General features: G+C 30.8%; 1 protein-coding gene across 6 annotated transcripts in view; it reads left to right on the forward strand.

The window, feature by feature from the left end:
- The window catches only part of Ip6k (Inositol hexakisphosphate kinase), a 123,600-nt gene that overhangs the window by 71,692 nt on the left and 30,695 nt on the right, over window positions 1-21,213 (forward strand). For 4 of the 6 annotated variants that reach the window (XM_076394748.1, XM_076394743.1, XM_076394744.1 and 1 more), the window contains one exon: window positions 17,111-17,378. Coding sequence is in view for 4 of the 6 variants with exons in the window: in XM_076394743.1 (XP_076250858.1) it covers window positions 17,211-17,378 (168 nt within the window). In the remaining 2 variants the exon portion in view is untranslated. Of the gene's footprint in view, window positions 1-17,084; window positions 17,379-21,213 lie in introns of all 6 variants that reach the window. The other 2 variants (XM_076394749.1, XM_076394746.1) reach the window with 1 other exon arrangement.

Genomic DNA, 21,213 nt, shown 5'->3' on the forward strand with positions numbered 1-21,213 from the left:
GGGAGGAAGACCGAAGACTTATCAAAGCTACGCTGCGTACTGTGGACTCAATAAAATATAACGTGTTGTTTGGCCTTATATTAACTATGATATACAAATAATCCGAATGATACTTGAATAATTCATGCCTTAGTTTTCATTATACGGTTCAATCTGAGTGGTATATGCGGTAAGTTGCATCCTCATTACTTATTAATAATACACGTTTATTTTATAGCAAAATCATATTGCCGTTCATTATAAATTTCTTTTAATTTTCAGTCATCAATTTTCATTCTGAAAAACTTTAATATCAAATGTTAACCGAAGGGTGTTACCGTAGACAATCCTTTCCACATATCCAAACAGTTCTAGCTTGTGTATTTCTCTCGACCTGTATATCTGTTGTAGTTTTTCTTTGCCACAAGCCCATAACAATTCGATTTGATTGAATAATCAGTGATAGGAAGGAAGACCGAAGACTTATCAAAGCTACGCTGCGTACTGTGGACTCAATAAAATATAACGTGTTGTTTGGCCTTATATTAACTATGATATACAAATAATCCGAATGATATTTGGATAATTCAACCCTTAGTTTTCATTATACCGTTCAATCTGATAGGTAATTGCGATAAGTTGCAACCCTATTACTTATTAATAATACCTTTTTATTTTATAACAAAATCAGATGACCATTCATTATGAATTTCTTTAAATTTTTTTCGATATATCAAAATTTTTGTTTTGCGATATTATTTAAATAAATATCGATGTATTAGGTCTATAAATTAGTTTTAAATGATTTCTGTTAAATTTTAAGCTTTATTATGAAAGATCAGTGCAATGTATTTTATTCAAAGTATTATACATCGATAGCCGCTATTTTTTCCCTTTCTTTCTTTCAAACTTTCAGACAACTATCAACAAAGTATCCATGAGTCGAGCTTTTTTTTGTATCTTCATAAGAAATGAAGCGCTGCTCAGACAGTTCACGACTCATATGTCGTAATCAAAAATAGTAAGGTTTGGAGAATGCGGCGGATGGGGTAGCACTTGCCATTTTTATGATTCTGCGTATGTTTTCCCTGGTTTTCCAAAATATGGTCGAACGTTGTAATGCTTAAAACACATTATTGTGTCTTTGCCCGTATACCGGCTGTTTTTCGCTCGATTCAAACACATGAATTGTAGTCGATAGCGATCCCCAATGATTGTTTCATCGAGTAATAGCTTTAATTCCTCGTCTTCAAATGTTTTTATCTGTCCACAATATCACCACTTTTAAAACGTGAAACCAATATTAACATGTTGAAATCGATAGAGTTTGGTTTTCATAAGCTTCATACAGCATTCAATAACCTTCAGCCGCCTTTTTCTTCGAGTTTTCAACGCTCTGAAAAAAAAAATTGTTAACAATTCGATGAAATGATACATACCGAAAAGTGAAGACTTCTTAAGATTTAAAAAAAAGAACTTAAGTCTCAGACAACAATATGTCCAACCTTTACAAACCTATTTATCACAAGGGTATTTTAGAATTAAGCAAGAAGGTGCTTATTCTGTAATAAAAAAAATCAGAGCAGGGTACCACAAGGTAATGTATACTAGTAATATCGAAAATCATGAATATGAGATTCTCCTAATGACACCGCAGTTATTGCCCTAGTATGGAATCTTGAAGAGGCTACCAAGAAACTTAAAATCTCCATTGATAGAATTAACTAAACTACTGAAAGAACTTGACCTAAAACTTGATGAATCTTTAACAAAAGTAAGACTGTACTTAAATTTTACAAATAGACAAAAGCCAAGACTTACCTATTAGAATAAAAGATACCCAGGTCCCGTTTACTGACTCGGATTAATATTTAGCAATGGCCTTAGATCCTAGACTCTGCCTGAAAGTTCATGTCAAAAAGAGACAAGAAAAATTTAATATAAAACTGAAGAAAATGTATTGGCTACTTCGAAGGAATTCTAAGTTGTCTACGTATAACAAACTGCTCCTATATAAGCAAATTTTGAAACCCGTTTGGACTTATGGCATTCAATTCTGAGGCTGTGCCAGCAAGACCAATATCCAAGTAATCCACCGTTTAATGTACTCTGGTACTGCCAAAATAGAAACATCCATGGGGCCCTTCAGGTGGGTACTGTTGAACAAACCATCGCCAAATTCGCTAGTAGTTACAATGACAAGAAGAAACGAGAAGAATTTAATATGAAATTGAAGAAAATCTGTTGGCTACTTGGAAGAAATTACAAGTTGTCTCCATATAACAAACTGCTCCTATATAAGCAAATTTTTGAAATCTAAAAAATCCACTTGGACATGGCATTCAATTCTGATGTGCCAGCAAGATCAACATCCAAGTAATCCAGCGTTTAATGCACCCCGGGACTGCCGAATTAGAAACATCCATGAGGACCTTCAAAGGGATACTGTTGAACAAATCAAATTCGCCAAAATTATTGGTAGTCACGAGCAAACAACATTCAACCATGTGAATAATCTATCTAGCTACCGGACAACACAAACCTAGTGACGAAGTTAGTGACATGGTGCTAAAGCAAAGTGCTAGATGTGAACTTTAATGTAGTTAAGCTATTAGAACATAGGACAAACTAGAGAGTAAAAACCTTAGTTTAAGTATCACATATTAGTTTAGGTTAGAACAGAATTGCTCATTGATCTATTCCAAAGATTAGGTTGTAATGGGATTAAAGGACCTGCAATTATTTCTTTAAGTCAATAATAAAACGTATGTTTATAAGTAACCTCCCTATTCGACTAATTTAGCTCCGTCAATTTTCTACCTATTCCTTATTCTCATTAAAGTATGTTAAAGACTCGGTTTGAGTCTATTAGTAAGATTTAAAAACCATTCATGATTTCACATTCAACAATGTGTAAATTGAAATTGAATGAAATAGCAGACACACTAAAGATATCAACTGAACGTGTACATCATATCATTCACGAATATTTGGGTATGAGAAAGCTCTGTGCAAAATCGGTGCCACGCTAGCTCACTTTTGACCAAAAACAACGACGGGTTGATGATTCGAAGCAGTGTTTGAAGATAATCAAGCGTAATAAATCTGAGTTTTTGCGTCGATATGTGACAATGGATGAAATATGACTCCATCGTTTCACTACGAAGTCTAATCGACAGTCATCCGAGTGGACTGCACACGATGAACCCGCTCCAAAGCCTGGGAAAACGCAACAGTCGGCTGGCAAGGTTATGGCGTCTATATTTTGGGATGCGCATGAAATAATTTTCGTTGGCTACCTTGAAAAAGGAAGGACCATCATCAGTGACTATTACATAGCATTATTGAACCGTTTAAAGGACTAAATCACTGAAAAATGGCCGCATTTGAAGAGAAAGAAAGTGCTGCTTCACCAAGACAATGCACCGTGTCACATGTCAGTAAAAACGATGGCAAAAATCCATGAATTGAGCTTCGAATTGGTTCCTCATTCACCATATTCTCCAGATCTGACCCCCAGCGACTATTTACTCTTCTCAGATCTCAAGAGAATGCTCGCTGGGAAGAAATTTTTTGTCGAATGAAGAGGTGAACGCCGAAACTAAGGTGTATTTTGAAGCAAATATCGGGTCGCTATAATCAATGTATCACCCTTAAAGGGAATTATGTTCAATAAAAAAAAATTTACCAAAAAATTTTATTTTACTATGGTAGGCCGGGGACTTTTCATTTGACCTGTTATGTTAAATGACTCATATATATGACATGATATGCATGATAAAAGTTATATACATTTTATTTAAAAAAATCTAACTATTTTTTAGTTGCGTCTTTCAAAAAGGTTGGGCCAATATACAATATCTAATTAACTTTATTAATTAATAATGGATATAGATAAAACTAATCTATTTTCTTGTTGAATAGTGGGTACGTTATTACAACAGATAACGGATAAAATTTATTATGATAAAACAACCATTAATATTAAGGTAAATCAAAGAGGACCTGATTGTTATTTTTATATTGTCAATATTGTTTTTGCCGGTCAATATTGTTCTCGCTATCTTTTTTATTGATCGATTCGTTTAGTGAACTTTTCTAAGTATTTGTTTCTATTCAATGTAGATAAGACATTATTGCCTGTTTATGATTTTATTACTGACATAAAGAGCTGTAATACAATGAGCCTATTTTCTTTTTCGATGTTCATTGTTGACTTTGGAGGTTGGCGTAATTTTATGTAAATTTGGATAGATACGAAAGCTTTTCAAAAAAAAAAAAATAAAAATGATGCCGATCTGAGATAGTAATAAAACTTGAATAAAATATGATAAATTCACAACTATCACCAACACACAAATTGTATGACAAATATTATGTCTGGTACTTAATCATAAAGTATTTCGTGCAGATTTGCAGTCAGATTTTGGAACAGAGGAAGTAAAAATACCGTTCTTAATTGTAGGTGGTTAAGTTTGTCTCAATTCTCCAAGAAGTGACGAATATGTTGTGTATATGTGAAGTAGTGACCGAAATAAAATAGGAGAGGTACTCAATACCTTTTTAAGAAGACACATAAACCAACAAATTATTTATTTTCCTAGAAACAAAGAATCACAAGGAATAAAAACCGGTGAATACGATGAATATGACAAAATAGGTCACAGATGTGCAATGCGAATGGTAATACATCGGATCGGAAATCGGAAATAGATGCATATTCGGTAGTCTATAGCTCATAATTGGTTGTTGAGTGCAGATTTACAAGTTGTCTCTATATTCCTTGGTTTCTATGTTTTATATGTGGATGGGAAAGCAGGTGAAAGATTTAAGGAGTAATTGATCAAAAGAAGATTCGCAAGGTTCAAAAGATGTATCACAATTGTGACCAAGAGGTTAACTAGGTAATCGCCTACACCTTTGGGGTCATTCTCCATCAAGAACAATCCAAGAAAGTATTGTGTTGGTGTAATTCTGAAAATAATAATTAAAAAGTCACATCATCTATCACTTCCTTGCATTATAATATTACAATATCAAAAACTAGTTTAAAATGTGTATTATTACATTTTGACAAAAAAACTTTGTATATATAGTCCTTCCTATAAAATAGTCAATGCACGTCATAGATGACGCCGAATATAGTGCCAAATGCAATTTGTAAAAATGTAAAATTCATTTTAAACTTGAAGCGGATCTTTACTTCACCTTTTATCCTAGTTGAAAAGAAGCAGAAATATATCAGAAAAACAGAAATCCGATTTGTGTTGGTAATGGTTGACCCTGTTTATATATGCAATATCTGCAATTTGAGGTTATAAGCACGTTAACAACATTGCGACGTTATACATTTTGATGACATGGGTTTTATTCGACAGACTATAGGTCATAATTGTTGAGTGGAGACTTACAGGTTGTCTCTATATTCCTTGTTTCATATATTTTATATGTGGATGGGAAAGTAGAACAAGGAATTAAGGAGTAATTGACCAAAAAAACAATGAACGTTAAGAAGAACTGTTTATATAAACCTTTCGTAGACGCCAAAAAGATTATCCATCACAAGGTATAAAGTTTCGCTTAATGAAAGTAAGTTTTGCCAAAGATATGATAGTTAACATTAATAATTAAATATAGTTAATATTTAAATTATATAAGTGTATAGTTGCTCGTATAAAACGCATATAATAGATAAAATATTCCACAAGCATTAAAAATTGCCATTAAATGATTAATCATAAGAAACTGATTCGAATATTTGCTTTTTCTTATCGTTGACTTTCTTATAATTTGCCTGGAAGTTTTTCGAACAAAATATGAAGATTCATTAGGTTTAATTAATATTCTGTGTTTCATTAATATTATAAAAGCCCACTAAATAGATGCATGTCCAATCTGACGTCAAGAGGTTGATATATCGTCGTTTAGCTATCGATCTTAATATGATACTATGATGACCTTGATAGATAGAGGTCAAAACAACGAGAGATGTCTTCGTATTGATATAATGGTTGCAGGTTGAAATCAGTATTAGAACATAGGTCGTTTTAATGTATAGTTGCGCTTATTTTTGGTTGTGTCAAGGAATTTACTGAAAAAATTGTTACATTAACATTTTTTATGTTCCCCATCATACTGTCGACATTGTAATATTGTGTCGAAACAACGATGTTGGTTTGACAGCAAATCGAATCATCCATCCATTTTTATTTTTACCGATAATTTTGACAATATATATTTTATTTTATTTTTTTATATACATTTTAAAATCTCCTTTACCAATGAAGGTTAATCTGGACTGGACCTACTATTTAACGTGGGCTCCGAACCACGGTCCTCGGCATTGAACTTACCGATTGGCGAATGTCCAAATTAGAAATCATCCCAGCAGACATCCAGTCTTACCCAGCCTGGTTAATGGCGTGACTGGGGTCATTTTTCTTGTCGAATTTTGCACCATTGCCTAAGAACAATCACAAACATAAATTTACGACCATGCCCCAACCGGAACTATGGAACCCGCCATTATCGCAAGAGTACGTAAACCATTCTGTCGACTGCGCCAACCAAGCCGACATACAATATATTTAAAATATACTACTGCAATAGAAAGAAAATAAGACATAAAAATCTTTCAGTTTATTATACATTCCTTGCGTCAATAACAACTAGAAAGAAATAATATTTAAGTCTTAGTTATCGTTTCCCCCTCAAGAGACTGCATTATAAATTACTAAATCTCATTTTTCAGCAGTATTATACACCTTCTGCCTTCTTAACATCATAACTGTAACTAACAAATGATGTTAGAATGCCGCAACCTCCCTATTTGGCTTATCCAGCTCCATCGGACCTTTAACTATTCTCTAAACTCTAATTTTTTTCGGGGACTTCTATTTAAAACGAATCGAAGCAGTCTTTAAAGATCATTTCATAATTATAACTCAGCAATCCTGCAAGTAACCATCTTAAAATGCCTTTGAGCGTATTGTGAATGTTTTTCGATCAATACATAGTTCAGTTTGATCGTTTCTTTTTGGTAGCGATCAGTAATAACTGCTTCTCCATGTTTTCACAGTTCTGGTTCCACCACAATTATTGATTTTTTCGCTTGGGATTTTCGAAATAAATCACCCATTACTATTCGATGCAGAAATCACTTCCTTTCATATATTTGAAGCAACATTTCACTGGCGATTTTTCAATTTTTTAATTGCTTATCATTCAATTCATGTGACAACTATCTTACCATGTTTTGGATCTTTCCAATTGCTGGTAATCTTTCACAAATCATATTCAGCTTTTCCGCCAATTATTTTTGAATTTGAGTTATGTCTTTATCCAATAATTCCACATCAGGATGATCAGCATAAGTCTCTATCAGAAAACTATAACTTTCAGTAGCTTTGTTCTTTTGATGAATCAAGAAATGCAATAAATGTAATATCAGGTACTAATCTCGACATTTTCAATAAATTATTTATCTATAACGCTGTTATTTTGACGGAACGTTACTTGCATGGCTATGTATATCCTAACAAATCATAATATTGTATCCTTATGGCTAGTGTAGTTTGTCGAAAAAAAAACAGTAATTACCAAAACACCTGATAGTTATAGATACTAATGACTCAAAAAATACACCCAAATCTAGACGTGTTATTGGTTATTTTTTATTGATATCTAATTTCCAACCGCTGATCGTTGACATCATCGCTATTCTAATGTCAATTGGGATAATAGGTGATTTATTGTTTAGTTTAATTTTTAAATACTCGAGCCTAATTTTTTATCTAAAAGCTAAACCAGTGCCACGAGAGAACGATTGTTTAAATATTTGTTCTACTAACTGACACGAACTTGTTCAAGTGAATTATATCCGGATCAGGTTCAGCTTAAATCCAGACTTTAATTTAGCTGGTGAATTTATAATTTACAGATTGTGTAATGCTTGAGTGAACGTGCATGCCCCACTGAATTGCAGTTTTTTTTTATTTTACTCTTAAGATGTTGTTCTTCTTAGCGCTCTGAATAAAAGATAAACATTTTTTCTCAGAAAATAGTCAGCGTATTTAAATGAAATTTCAAGGATTTAATATACATATCTTTAGATATACATATATATTTTTATATACATTTAAGAAACAAAATTTAACGAAGAACTTAACGAATATAATTTATTTATTAATATATAAAAACACAAGCATCATTTATCTTTACATTTACTCAATAGTATATCTAAGTAGATGCAAATTCCAGAAATTCCCAGCCAAACTGCATAGAACCACCTCCTCAAGTCATTCAATACAAGCAGGGAATTCAATTCAAATCCATATCCATATGCATCTAATACATAATAATACAAGTCCATGTGTAGAATCTGCACATATACAATTATGGCTTTATTCTTTTAACATTTCATATTTTCCTTCATATATTATGATTAACATATTTTTTCCTTTAAAGTAGTGTAGGTGGGTTTTAATTTTAGCTATTTAGGCTGCAATCATATCAAAGTCATCATCACGTTCCTCTCCATCTTCTGTCAATTTACCAGGATCGGGGTATCACCCAAAATGGCCGTTGTAATTCGTTGGATGGCAATGGCAAAATCGTCGGAAATTACAGAAGTTTACCGAATGCCGGCTATAATTCTCTAAAATTAGCCACTACTCTTAAGCTTCTTAAGCATCTCAGCTAGAATGGGATGTTTACAGTTAAACAAGAAGGAGCTTACTGAACAATGAAAGAAACAAAAGCAGGCGAGTGTTTAGGGTCCTGTAGTTTACCTATTCTATACATGTGACTTACCACAAATAGAAAACTAACACTGCTGATACATTTCATTTAATGATATTGCTTGCTATTAGAGACAGTAGCCAAGAAGCAACCAACCATAAAACTGCAACATCTAGCATTCGGATTCCAACTGTTATAGAGGTAACTCAACAGATTCGCAACAACATATGAGGAAATACTTCACTCCCATATAAAAATCGATGTGCTGACAATTATAACGCTGACTCAAGAGAACTAAACCATTTGATTTTGTATAGTTGTGTAGGGAAGTTTATTAAACAGAATAACACTAAAAAGTGCTACAAACTTTTATTTTATTAGAAACTATATAAGGGCCACTGTAGCATCTTACGTAAGTACCTAACAGGCCAATTGAGAAAAGTCCCCGGCCTGACACATAGATGGTGCTACTAGAATTAAATCCATATGCTTTTTAGTTAGCCCTAACCCTCAAAAGAATTTGTGAATTATAACATTTTGAGTGAAGCAACTTTTGTTATTGTGAAAAAAAGGAATTTCGCGTGTTGGTAAAATATTGCTTTTTGAAGGGAAAAAATACAGTTGAAACAAAAACTTGGCTTGATACCGAGTTTCCGGAGTCTGCCCCAGAAAAATCAACCATCAAGGATTGGTATGCTAAGTTTAGACGTGGTAAAATGAGCATCGAAGACGGTGAGCGCAGTGGATGCCCAAAAGAGGTTGTTACCGACGAAAACATTTAAACATTAAAAAAAAACACAAAATGATATTGAATTACCGTAAATTGAAACTGAATGAAATAGCAGACACTCTAAAGATATCAACTGAAAGTGTACATCGTATGATTCACGAATATTTGGGTATGAGAAAGCTCTGTGCAAAGTGGGTGCTGCACGAGCTCACTTTTGACCAAAAACAACGACGAGTTGATGATTCGGAGCAGTGTTTGAAGATAATCAAGTGTAATAAACCCGAGTTTTTGCGTCGATATAGGACAATTGATAAAGCATGGCTCCATCATTTCACTCCGAAGTTCAATCGACAGTCATCTTAGTGGACTGCATATGATGAACCCGCTGCAAAGCATGGGAAAACGCAACAGTAGGCTGGCAAGGTTATGGCGTCTGTATTTTGGGATGCGCATGTGGAATAATTTTCATTAATTACCTTGAAAGGAAGAACCATCAACAGCGACTATTACATAGCGTTATTGGGCCGTTTAAAGGACGAAATCGCCGAGAAACGGCCGCATTTGAAGAGAATGATCTTGGCGTTGAAAAGTTGGGGCGTCGCTATAATCAGTATAAATCAGTAAAAAAAATAATTTTGCCAAAAAAATGTGTTTTGCTATGGTAGGCCATGGACTTTGTAAATTGTAAGTTAGTGGGCGACGACTAGTAATAATATATTAATAAATAAAAAAAATCCTAAATAATTGCAAAGTGCATCTTTCTGAGAAGCTATGGTTAAAATTTCAAGTCAGTCGGATGAAAATTGGGAAATCCCTGATGTAAATTTAAAAATCAATTTAAAAAAACCTGTTTATTATATAAAAATTCAAAATATAAGCATGTAGTACTATTTGTGGCGTGCTTATGGTTACCATATCTGTTACAGCATCGCCCTATAACTTTTATAAGATTTACTATAACTATCTATATATTTTTTGGAATATATTAATAAATCCATACCGACAGAATTACGAATAGACTCGCAGATACGACGGAAAATAAGCTATAAAAGTTGTTTATTGAATTTTATCCCCAAAATAACTTTTACAAATCATTCGTATATAGTTTATATATCATTTAAGCCAATATTTAAAAAAAATCTATAAAAATTACATATAAGTGAAAAAAAATTATATATATAGAAAATATATTGTGGAAAAGAAGAAGGAAAGGATTTTAAAGTCACATATCTTTAGTGAAGCTATTTCAAGTTATTTCAATGTGAATATGGATATTCCAGTTCGTTTTCTTACATTTTGCTTTTTCACATTCTAAACGCGATCAATGAAACAGCCAAAAATTAAAGGTTTAAATGAAGTTGCCATAATTCTTAATAAGCACACGTATTCTTTTGCAAACCGGGCCTTTTCTCGATATTCTTTATACCACTCAGGTTATAATCTAAATTTAGCACCCTATCTCACACGAACTACCTGATTAATACCACTCTTTAGTCTTTTGTTTTAGTTCAAGAATATAAAGTTACATAATATACTTAATGTTACTTACTACATATATAATTTGTTCCTAATTATGAAGTAGTTTATAATATCATTTCCAGAGCCCTAAAAAAACCAAAACTAGTGAACAAACAGTAAACCTAATAACACGATTTCTTAGAGAACACACAACTTGTTGAACAACATATTATTGTATACCAAAAATTGCGCAACAGATTCCTTGAATTCAAACCAGAACGAAACGGTTTGGTCCATTTTTTATTAAATTTAGATGCGTTTTTTTTCAAGGCTTTTTGCGATTTCTATATTTCACCGACCATAGCACAAAGTTTTCCAACTAAACATGATTTTAAAATGTTTAGAATTATTTATATACGTAGCTTATTACTATTTCTTACCTAACGCTTCAGTTTATATGTTACAGTTAATAATATTATAAGAAATAGTGAAAAAAGTTAGGTATTTGAGCCAAGATATTAAATATAAACGGCTGCACCTGTCTCTTATTGTCAGTTATGTTAATTTAAGTGCCATTAGTTTGGTTTAATTAGTTTAACATTAGTGGACACGAAGGTTTTTCGCTATGGCGTCAACACACTTAACTTTGTCGTGGTTTTAATTTAATTTGAACTATTACTACAATTATCACCTTAAAAATCTTACCTGTATTATTTATTTTTATTAGGTTAGTCGTTCTTGAAGGAAAACACGATTTTCTCGAAATAAATTTTGCTATTCAGTAAAATCTTCCCCCTATTTCAGTGGACTTGCCCCATTTAGGGTTCTAAGTCATGGATAGTTTATTTAATCAACTGATTTTTACTATGATCGCTGTGAAGAGGTCCAATTTCTCCACGAAATTTTTTTTTCTATTTTCTTCCAATTTTCAGGCATTTTACGGATTCCATCTTGATAGAACGATGTATCTTTTGAGGCCTGTCCACTAATCGATCCATTTTTCATATCTTCATGAGAAGTGAAGCGCAGCTGAGACAGGTCACGGCTAATATGTCGAAACAGGTAGTTCTAAGAAGGAACAAGCTCTGGAAAATACGGTGGATGGGGTTGCACTTGCCATTTTAATATTTCCAAGTATGTCACCGGTCTTACAACACGTGCAACTTCAATTCATACGACACAAAATATCCAAGCTCTTGTTTTCTTATGTATTTACTATTTCCTAAAATAAATATATTTTTATATATAAAAGATTTCTGAAAACACTTTTTTTCTATTTTAAAATTTAAAGCGTATAAGTTGTGGGTGTTTGGTCTGCCAATATGATATGGCATCAAAAACTATTATTATATATCTACATACCACACCACAAGAAAATGCGAATTCAGTGTAATACCGTGGCGTTGTACTTCTTCAACTCCATATAACTTAGTTCACATCAGTTTAACATAGTTGTTTGTGCCTTAGTTATAGCTAATAAGAACTATATTTATGTAATATAAGCTCGAATATGAATCTAAGAATGAGTTATTATTGTATAAGTATTATTGTTATTTGTAAATATTACTAATATAATTACAGCAAAGTTTTAATATCTCTTAATTGTGCCGTCAAAAGTATTTGTTTGAAGCTTGAAATTTCCTCATAATCAAGAAATGAATTCTTGGTAAATTCTTCTTTCGTGACCGTTCTTTCGATAACTCAACAACTTTTATTAAAATTGCGAATATTGTCGAAGTTTGCAAAAAAACAACAGTCCATATTCGAGTGACTTAATTGACTATGATTGGTGCTAAACCCATCGTCGCTGATATCAATCTCACCCTAAATATGAAAATCTTATTTTATTCAATAAATATAAATGTTTGTGATTGCAGAGATTACTGTAATCATGCCTATTGTTACCTTAACTTATAATTTATCTTGTACTACCGTAGTAGACCAATCCTTACTAGACAATTTGGTATACAATTGTACTATTATTTATTTATAAATCACATCAATCATCTAAAGTACTATTATATGGAAAATATTTTATTGAAATGTTTTATATTTATGCCGAATTTTTTATCTCATTCAAATCTTGATATTCAATTTAGATATGGTTGTTATAAAATAATTTGAATTATTAACAATTTGGAGGACTTTTTAGATTCCATATTAAGTGGTTAGATAATTTTATTAAAAAATAAAATAATCTTTTTGAATCAAATATTGAACCTAATTTTTATAAAATTACCATATATTTTTCTTTGAACATTATTATTTAGTGAAAAACTAGTTGGAAATATTATTATCGCTATTAGTGCAATATTTTTTATTATTTAATTAATATATTGTTACTAGTCGTTTCCGTCTAACCTACAATTTGTCTTTATGATAACTTTATGATAACTAGATTTATAACTAGGAAGACCCATCGACCCTATCTCAGTCTCTGGTGAAGTAATGTTTATACATGTCACTGCCAAATTTTTTAATATATGCATATCACTACACAACACTACACAAGATCAGATGGTTTGATTCTTTTGAGTCTGTGTCCTGTTCTGGTGGTATCCAATAGTTGTAATATTTCAGAATTTGTGTGAGAATGGAGTCCTTCCTCATGCCCCCCTGCAATTCTCTTAATTTCTTGACTGACTGTGGGTATCTGAAGGTGTCGATATAGATAATCAGTCCTATAGTACTTGGGTGCACCCACAATACCCCTCAGGACTTTCTTCTGAAAAATTCGTATTTTATTTATGTTACTCTTTGCAGAACATCCCCATAATTGAACTCCGTATGTCCATATAGGTTACAGTAATTGCTTGTATAATAGCAATTTATTATGTACTGATAATTGGAATTTTCTTCCAATTAGCCAGTACATTTTCCTATATTTCAATTCCAGTTATTTTCTTTTCTTCTTTATATGTTCCTTCCAGCGAAGTTTTGCATCGAGATTCATTCCGAGATATTTAACGTTGTTGCTATATGGAATGATAGTATTATTTAATGTTATGGGTGCTTTTACGGTCTGTTTATAGGTGAACTGCACATGTACAGATTTACTTTCATTAATTCTTATTTTCCTAGCTTGTGTCCAATTATTTATATTGTCACTTGCCTGTTGTAATTTTCGTATTTAGTGCAAATAATGGGACAAAACCGCAGATCATTTTTGAGCTAATTATTTAAATTCGTCGTGAGAGTAATTCAGGGACTTTCTTGGACTAGATAAAAATGAAGTATATCATTTCGAACAAGTAATATTTATTTTAATTCGGCCCCCAACAGAATCCTGTTTCGTGAAATGCGGGAGCAAACAGATATAACAGACAACCGGATTAGTTAGGGCAGTGATCAAGACGACGGTCCTTCTACTGTGGCGATAGTCGCGGGTTCGAATTCTTCTGGGACATGAATGTACCTTATATTTGTGATTGTAATTGTAAATGTCTTTATAGGCAACAGTGGAAAATTCGACAAGGAATAACCACTGGCCAGTGGGTAGACATAATCGAGGACCGTGGTTCGGAGCCCACGTTAAACTGTAAGTTCAGTCCAGAAAAATCCTCGTTGGTTAAAAAGTATATGAAAAAAAAAAGATATAACACACAGATGACTCACATTTTGGAAGTTCCATATCGAGATACTTCCCTTCCCTAGTTCCAATAATTGTTTAAAAATGTAATAATAATGTAAGTGCTCTGGTTATCTATCTAACCACCTTTAAATTCAGCATACCAGCCAATGATGGTTGATTTTCTTAGTTATTATTTCCATTAAAAAACAGATAAACAAAACGATTTTTTTAATTGTTTTGAAAATATCAGAAACTACGTCACAGTCTGTGTAATGAGTATTCATTGAAATGTCACGTTTTTTATTAGATATTTACCTTTATATCTCTAGGTCAAATGAAATGTTAAAACTAAAATATCAAGAAATCGTAATTTCTATTTCTTTTTGTGTTGTTAGGTTCATAAGTCTCGTTATATGCAACAAAACAATAGGCTGTAGACACCAGGTAAATAATGTCAAAATGTCTCGATGTTTTAATCCAATTGCAATATTTGAGGTTCATTTATTCGAGTTTTCAGCTCAGAATTTTACCTCTTTAATTTGAATAAGTCTAGTAACTAGTAAAAAAATAAATTATAATAATTTTTTTAGACTCTTAGATCGCTTTAAAAGGCCATGTCTTTTTCCGTAGGTATATAGATTCCACACACCCGAAAGATATTGAAAATGTCGAGCAAGATCGGTATGTACAACCATAAAACAGTTTTGAACTATTTACATAAGACTGAGTACTAATAGAAGCTCGACATTTGAGTTTTACTTGCATTAACAATAGAAATAAATCAATTTTTAAAACGAATGTTAATGAGCAATGAAAAGTCACGTACGATAACAAAATATGAATAATTGTGGTTAAAGTCAGAATAAGCTTTAACTGAATAGTTGCAGAGCCCATATAGGCTTTAAGAAAAGTAAGACTATTCAACTTTCCACTGTTAACGAGTACTGCGACTGCCGGTTTGGTTGGCGTAGTAAAGGCGACAGGACGGTTCACCTATTGTTGTGATAGTCGCGGGTTCGAATCCTGCTGGGCCATGGCCGTAAATTTATGTTTGTGAATGTTTAATATTTGTGATTGCCCTAGGAAAGAGTGTAAAATCCGACAAGGACAAGGAATGATACCAGTCACGCCAATAACCGGGCTGGGTAAGACCGCATGTCTTCTGGGATAATTTCTAAGCAGGTCACTCGTCTGTCAGTAGGCTGAATGCCGAGGACCGTGGTTCGACGCCCACGTTAAACAGTTGGTCCAGCCGAAAGACCTTAAAATATAAAAATAATGTTTAAAGAATATATAAAAGAAAAAAAGTAAAAAAAATTGAAAACCTGCCAAAAATGGCGTGCCCTCGTTGATACGATTGCAACCTTTCTAGTAATCTGAAACCAAAAAATTAAGAAAATTGTTAATCTAGAGAAGTACTGCTATCTTACAAAACAAAAAAAAATTTCGTCCAATTGCTGCTGTTTGAAAAAACGAGACATTTTTTACCATGTTTTTAAAATTTTCCGAATTTTTTAAATGTTGTAAAAATTTAGCGCTGTAGAAGAATGTATAAAGAAGATTCACGCCAATTTTCAAATAAATAGGTACATTAGAACTCGAGATATACCAACCGTCCCGAAAGAAGTATTTTCTAGAAAAATGCGTTTAAAATTTTGTTTTTAGATAGTTTGGACGCCAGGCCACTAAAAAATCTATATTTCCGAAAATAATTTAAATTTGGAAAATCCTCTTAATTCTCTTCTCAAAATGTTCTCAAAAACTTGAAAAAAAAGAGAAGAGATTGGCTCTGTAAAGTCATTTTAATCTTGGCTATAAAGATCCTAAATCAATTTATATTAACGACTTCGTTTTGAACAACATGAAAAATCCGAAATTACTATTTTCTCCACCCAATATATCGCACCAATGTTTCTCAATAAAGCTTCAAATTACGAAAAACCTTCAAAACTTAATTGCAGTCACCATGTTTTAAAGTAACTATTTATAATCATAGAAATATTTGAATCAAGCCGTTCGAATATAACGCTGGTAAATACATCCATAATCGTTAATCAACAAACGACAAGGGCTTTGCAAATATGAAAAGAGAAATCGTTTTTTTCTAATTTCTAGACTAGAATACCCCCTTAGTAACTTGAAAAGAGGTCGGCTGCTCTGCAACGTTCCTTTGATGATATAAGGATCCCTTGGTTCAAATTTTAATCCAAGAAACTCAGAATTCAGAAAAAAAGAATAAAACTGACTGACAAGAGGTCATCGGCCAAATCTATATGAACAAATTCGTTTTTAATAATTATATCGCATCAGTGTTTCTCAATAAAGTTTAAAAATTACGAAAAACCCTCAAAACTTATTCGCAATATCTATGTTTTAAAGTAAATATTTATAACCATAGAAATTTCCAAATCTTTGAAATGGCAAACGTCAACCGTTCGAATATAAAGCGGGTAAACACATCCATAATCGTTAATCAACAATATTCAAGAGACAATGTAATCAGAGAGAAAAAAAAAGAGACACACACACTGTAGATTTCGACTGTGTGTAATGATAAAAACTTACGTAGTGATTCCATTGTTTTTAGTCGGCCACGTATCGTTGTAGCGTATAACGATTGTCGTTTGTTTCAGAGCAATCCTCGCAACCGTGAGGAGAACACGAGTACGATTCACACGGGCCGCTCTATCACCATCGTGTCCACATTATTCTTTCGGATTTCGGATAGGAGGGATGGTTTACCTTCTCGCCGAGTGGGGTATGGGAGATAGTGAATCCTCTCATGGAAAATGCGGTAATTTCGCTGCCAATCCTTCTAGTAATAATCGTTTTACCAGCGACAGAAGCCCGTCGGATTGTCAAGAAAATAGCGAAGTCGATCTGCACCCGTTAAGCAATCAGGTGAGTGTAGGTTTTTTGTTTGTTTTTTCTGGTGGTTTTATCTTCTCTTTGTTCGTCCTCCCCTCGTCGGTAGGCGGAACACGTCTTTATTACACGGACCGTTTTTAATCGTCGAATAAATATTTCTCACAGATTAAAATATTTTCCCACAGTCTCGAGGTAGACTCGTTCGAACCGGTTAGCGAATTGAAGAAGCGAAATCGCTGATAACCTCTTTGGTAGCGACGATAGTTTGTTCGTGGGACTCTTACATACGCCAGTTTGTTTAATTTTTTTTCTGAATGTAGAAATTGAAACGTTGTGATAATGTTAACAAAAACCGTTTAGTCATACGATATTAAAGGAAAGATATTTCGATATTTAAAAAAATATATATAAAAATATCGATATATAGGAGAAAAAAAATATCGACATATTTTACAGTATATAGGTATCGATATTTTTAATAAACACGTACAATTAAGTACCAATTTAAATAGTTTATAAAAAATGATTAAATTATTTTAATGATGTTTAGGAAATATATTTATTTTTTTGGAAAAATATCGAAAAATATCTGATCGATATATCAGTCAAAAAAATATCGATATATCGATATTTTAAAAAATATCTATGTATTCTTTTCGAAATTTTTATAAAAATATCGATATATCGGAGAAAAAACTATCGATATATTTTTGCAGTATAAATATATTGATATTTTTAATAAACCCTTACAATTAAGTATCGATTCAAAGAGTTTATAAAACCTAATTAAATAGTTTTTTATAAGGTTTAAGAAATATATTATTTTTTTCAAAGAATATCAACAAATTACAAATATATCGATATATCGATATTTTAAAAAATATCTATGTATTCTTTTCGAAATTTTTATAAAAATATCGATATATCGGAGAAAAAACTATCGATATATTTTTGCAGTATAAATATATTGATATTTTTAATAAAAATAAAAATATATATCGATGAAAAAATATCGATATATCAATATATTTGTAATTTTTGATATTTTTTCAAAGAAACATTATATTTCTTAAACCTTATAAAAAACCATTTAATTATAACCCCTTACAATTAGGTACCAATATAAATAGTTTATAAAAAATAATTAAATTGTTTTAATGATGTTTAGGAAATATATTTATTTTTTGAAAAAATATCTGATCGATATATCAGTCAAAAAAATATCGATATATCGATATTTTAAAAAATATCTATGTATTCTTTTCGAAATTTTTATAAAAATATCGATATATCGGAGAACAAACTATCGATATATTTTTGTAGTATAAATATATCGATATTTTTAATAAAAATAAAAATATATATCGATGAAAAAATATCGATATATTGTTTTCAATATTTTTATGAAAATATCGATATATCAATATATTTGTAATTTTTTGATATTTTTTCAAAAAAACAATATATTTCTTAAACCTTATAAAAAACCATTTAATTATGTTTTATAAACTCTTTGAATTGATACTTAACTGTAAGTGTTTATTAAAAATATAAATATATTTATACTGCAAAAATATATCGATATTTTTTTCTGCGATATATCGATATTTTTATAAAAATTTCGAAAAGAATACATAGATATTTTTTAAAATATCGATATATGGATATATTTGTAATTTTTTTATATATTTTAAAAATATGGATATATTGTTTTCAATATTTTTATGAAAATATCGATATATCGGAGGAAAAGGAATATCTTTTTTTTGCAATATATGTATCGATATTTTTAATAACCCCTTACAATTAAGTACCAATTTAAACGGTTTATAAAAAATAATTAAATGGTTTTTTTATAATGTTTAAGAAATATTTTTTTTAAAAATCGAAAAATATCGGATTACCATTTTGTTTTTGGATCAAAAGTAAAAAACTATTTAAAAACCAACATTTTATTAACGTAATATTAATCAATCATATATATTTTTAAATAACACAGTAACATTGTTATATATTTCTTGATAAACTATATTATCAAAATTGGGCATTAACAAAATTGCAAAATAGATCCTAAATATGGAACAGTTACTCAAACATTGGCATAAATGCGAACTTCTAAATGTATCTTCTCAGAAAATAACATTCATATAATTCTTATCTAGTAGGAAATCAAATATCTTTGGGCGTCGTACGAAATTAATTATTTTACTTGCAAAAATCACATATCCTGCACGCGAAGCCTACACCTCAAGTATTTAACTCAGAGTTCCTCTCCTCATCTTCTGTTTTCTGAAAAATTTTGCTGGCAGAACATATATTTTCCATCTACACAGTCAGGTACTACTTTCCCTATTATATCATCTGGCTCAGTGCCACTGCATTATAGTTTGTTGTTTTCGTATTTCTAGACTTTTTTCTGTTCTTTGTCTTTATTTTTTTCGCTCATCTTGGCCTAAAGTTGGAAAAAAATTGTTCTTCTAAATGACGTTCCTTCTGGGCTTTCTAAGTGACAGTTTACCTTTGTGTCGTTTTAGAAGTAGTGTAAATCGTGTTTTACCTACTCTGTCAGATTCAAGAATAAATATTTCTCATAGATTAAAATATTTTCCCATAGTCTGGACGGAGTAGTCATAGTCATTCGAGTCAATTAGTAAATTGAAGAAGCGAAGTCACTGATAACCTCTTTGGTAGCGACGATAGTTTGTTCGTGGGACTCTTACATACGCCAGTTTGTTTAAATTTTTTTCAGAATGTAGAAATTGAAACGTTGTGATAATGTTAACAAAAACCGTTTAGTCATACGATATTAGAGGAAAGATATTTCGATATTTAAAAAAATATATATAAAAATATCGATATATAGGAGAAAAAAAATATCGACATATTTTACAGTATATAGATATTGATATTTTTAATAAACACGTACAATTAAGTACCAATTGAAATAGTTTATAAAAAATAATTAAATTATTTTAATAATGTTTAGGAAATATATTTATTTTTTAAAAAAATATCGAAAAATATCTGATCGATATATCAGTCAAAAAAATATCGATATATCGATATTTTAAAAAATATCTATGTATTCTTTTCGAAATGTTTATAAAAATATCGATATATTTTTGCAATATATATGTATATATGTATATATATATATATATATATATATATATATATATATATATATATATATATATAATTAAATGTTTTTTCATAAGGTTTAAGAAATATATTATTTGTTTGAAAAAATATCAAAAAATTACAAATATATCGATATATCGATATTTTAAAAAATATCTATGTATTCTTTTCGAAATTTTTATAAAAATATCGATGTATCGGAGAAAAAACTATAGATATATTTTTGAAGTATAAATATATTGATATTTTTAATAAAAATAAAAATACACATCGATGAAAAAATATCGATATATTGTTTTCAATATTTTTATGAAAATATCGATATATCAATATATTAGTAATTTTTTGATATTTTTTCAAAAAAACATTATATTTCTTAAACCTTATAAAAAACCATTTAATTATGTTTTATAAACTCTGAATTGATACTTAATTGTAAGTGTTTATTAAAAATATCAATATATTTATACTGCAAAAATATATCGATATTTTTTTCTCCGATATATCGATATTTTTTTCTCCGATATATCGATATTTTTATAAAAATTTCGAAAAGAATACATAGATATTTTTTAAAATATCGATATATCGATATATTTGTAATTTTTTGATATATTTTAAAAAATATCGATATATTGTTTTCAATATTTTTATGAAAATATCGATATATCGGAGGAAAAGGAATATCTTTTTTTACAATATATGTATTAATATTTTTAATAACCCC

The sequence above is a fragment of the Rhynchophorus ferrugineus genome, unplaced genomic scaffold (assembly GCF_030347505.1).
Source record: "Rhynchophorus ferrugineus isolate W39M unplaced genomic scaffold, kcgeb_rfMv2 rfM2, whole genome shotgun sequence".
In the NCBI taxonomy this organism is placed as follows: Eukaryota; Metazoa; Arthropoda; class Insecta; order Coleoptera; family Curculionidae; genus Rhynchophorus; species Rhynchophorus ferrugineus.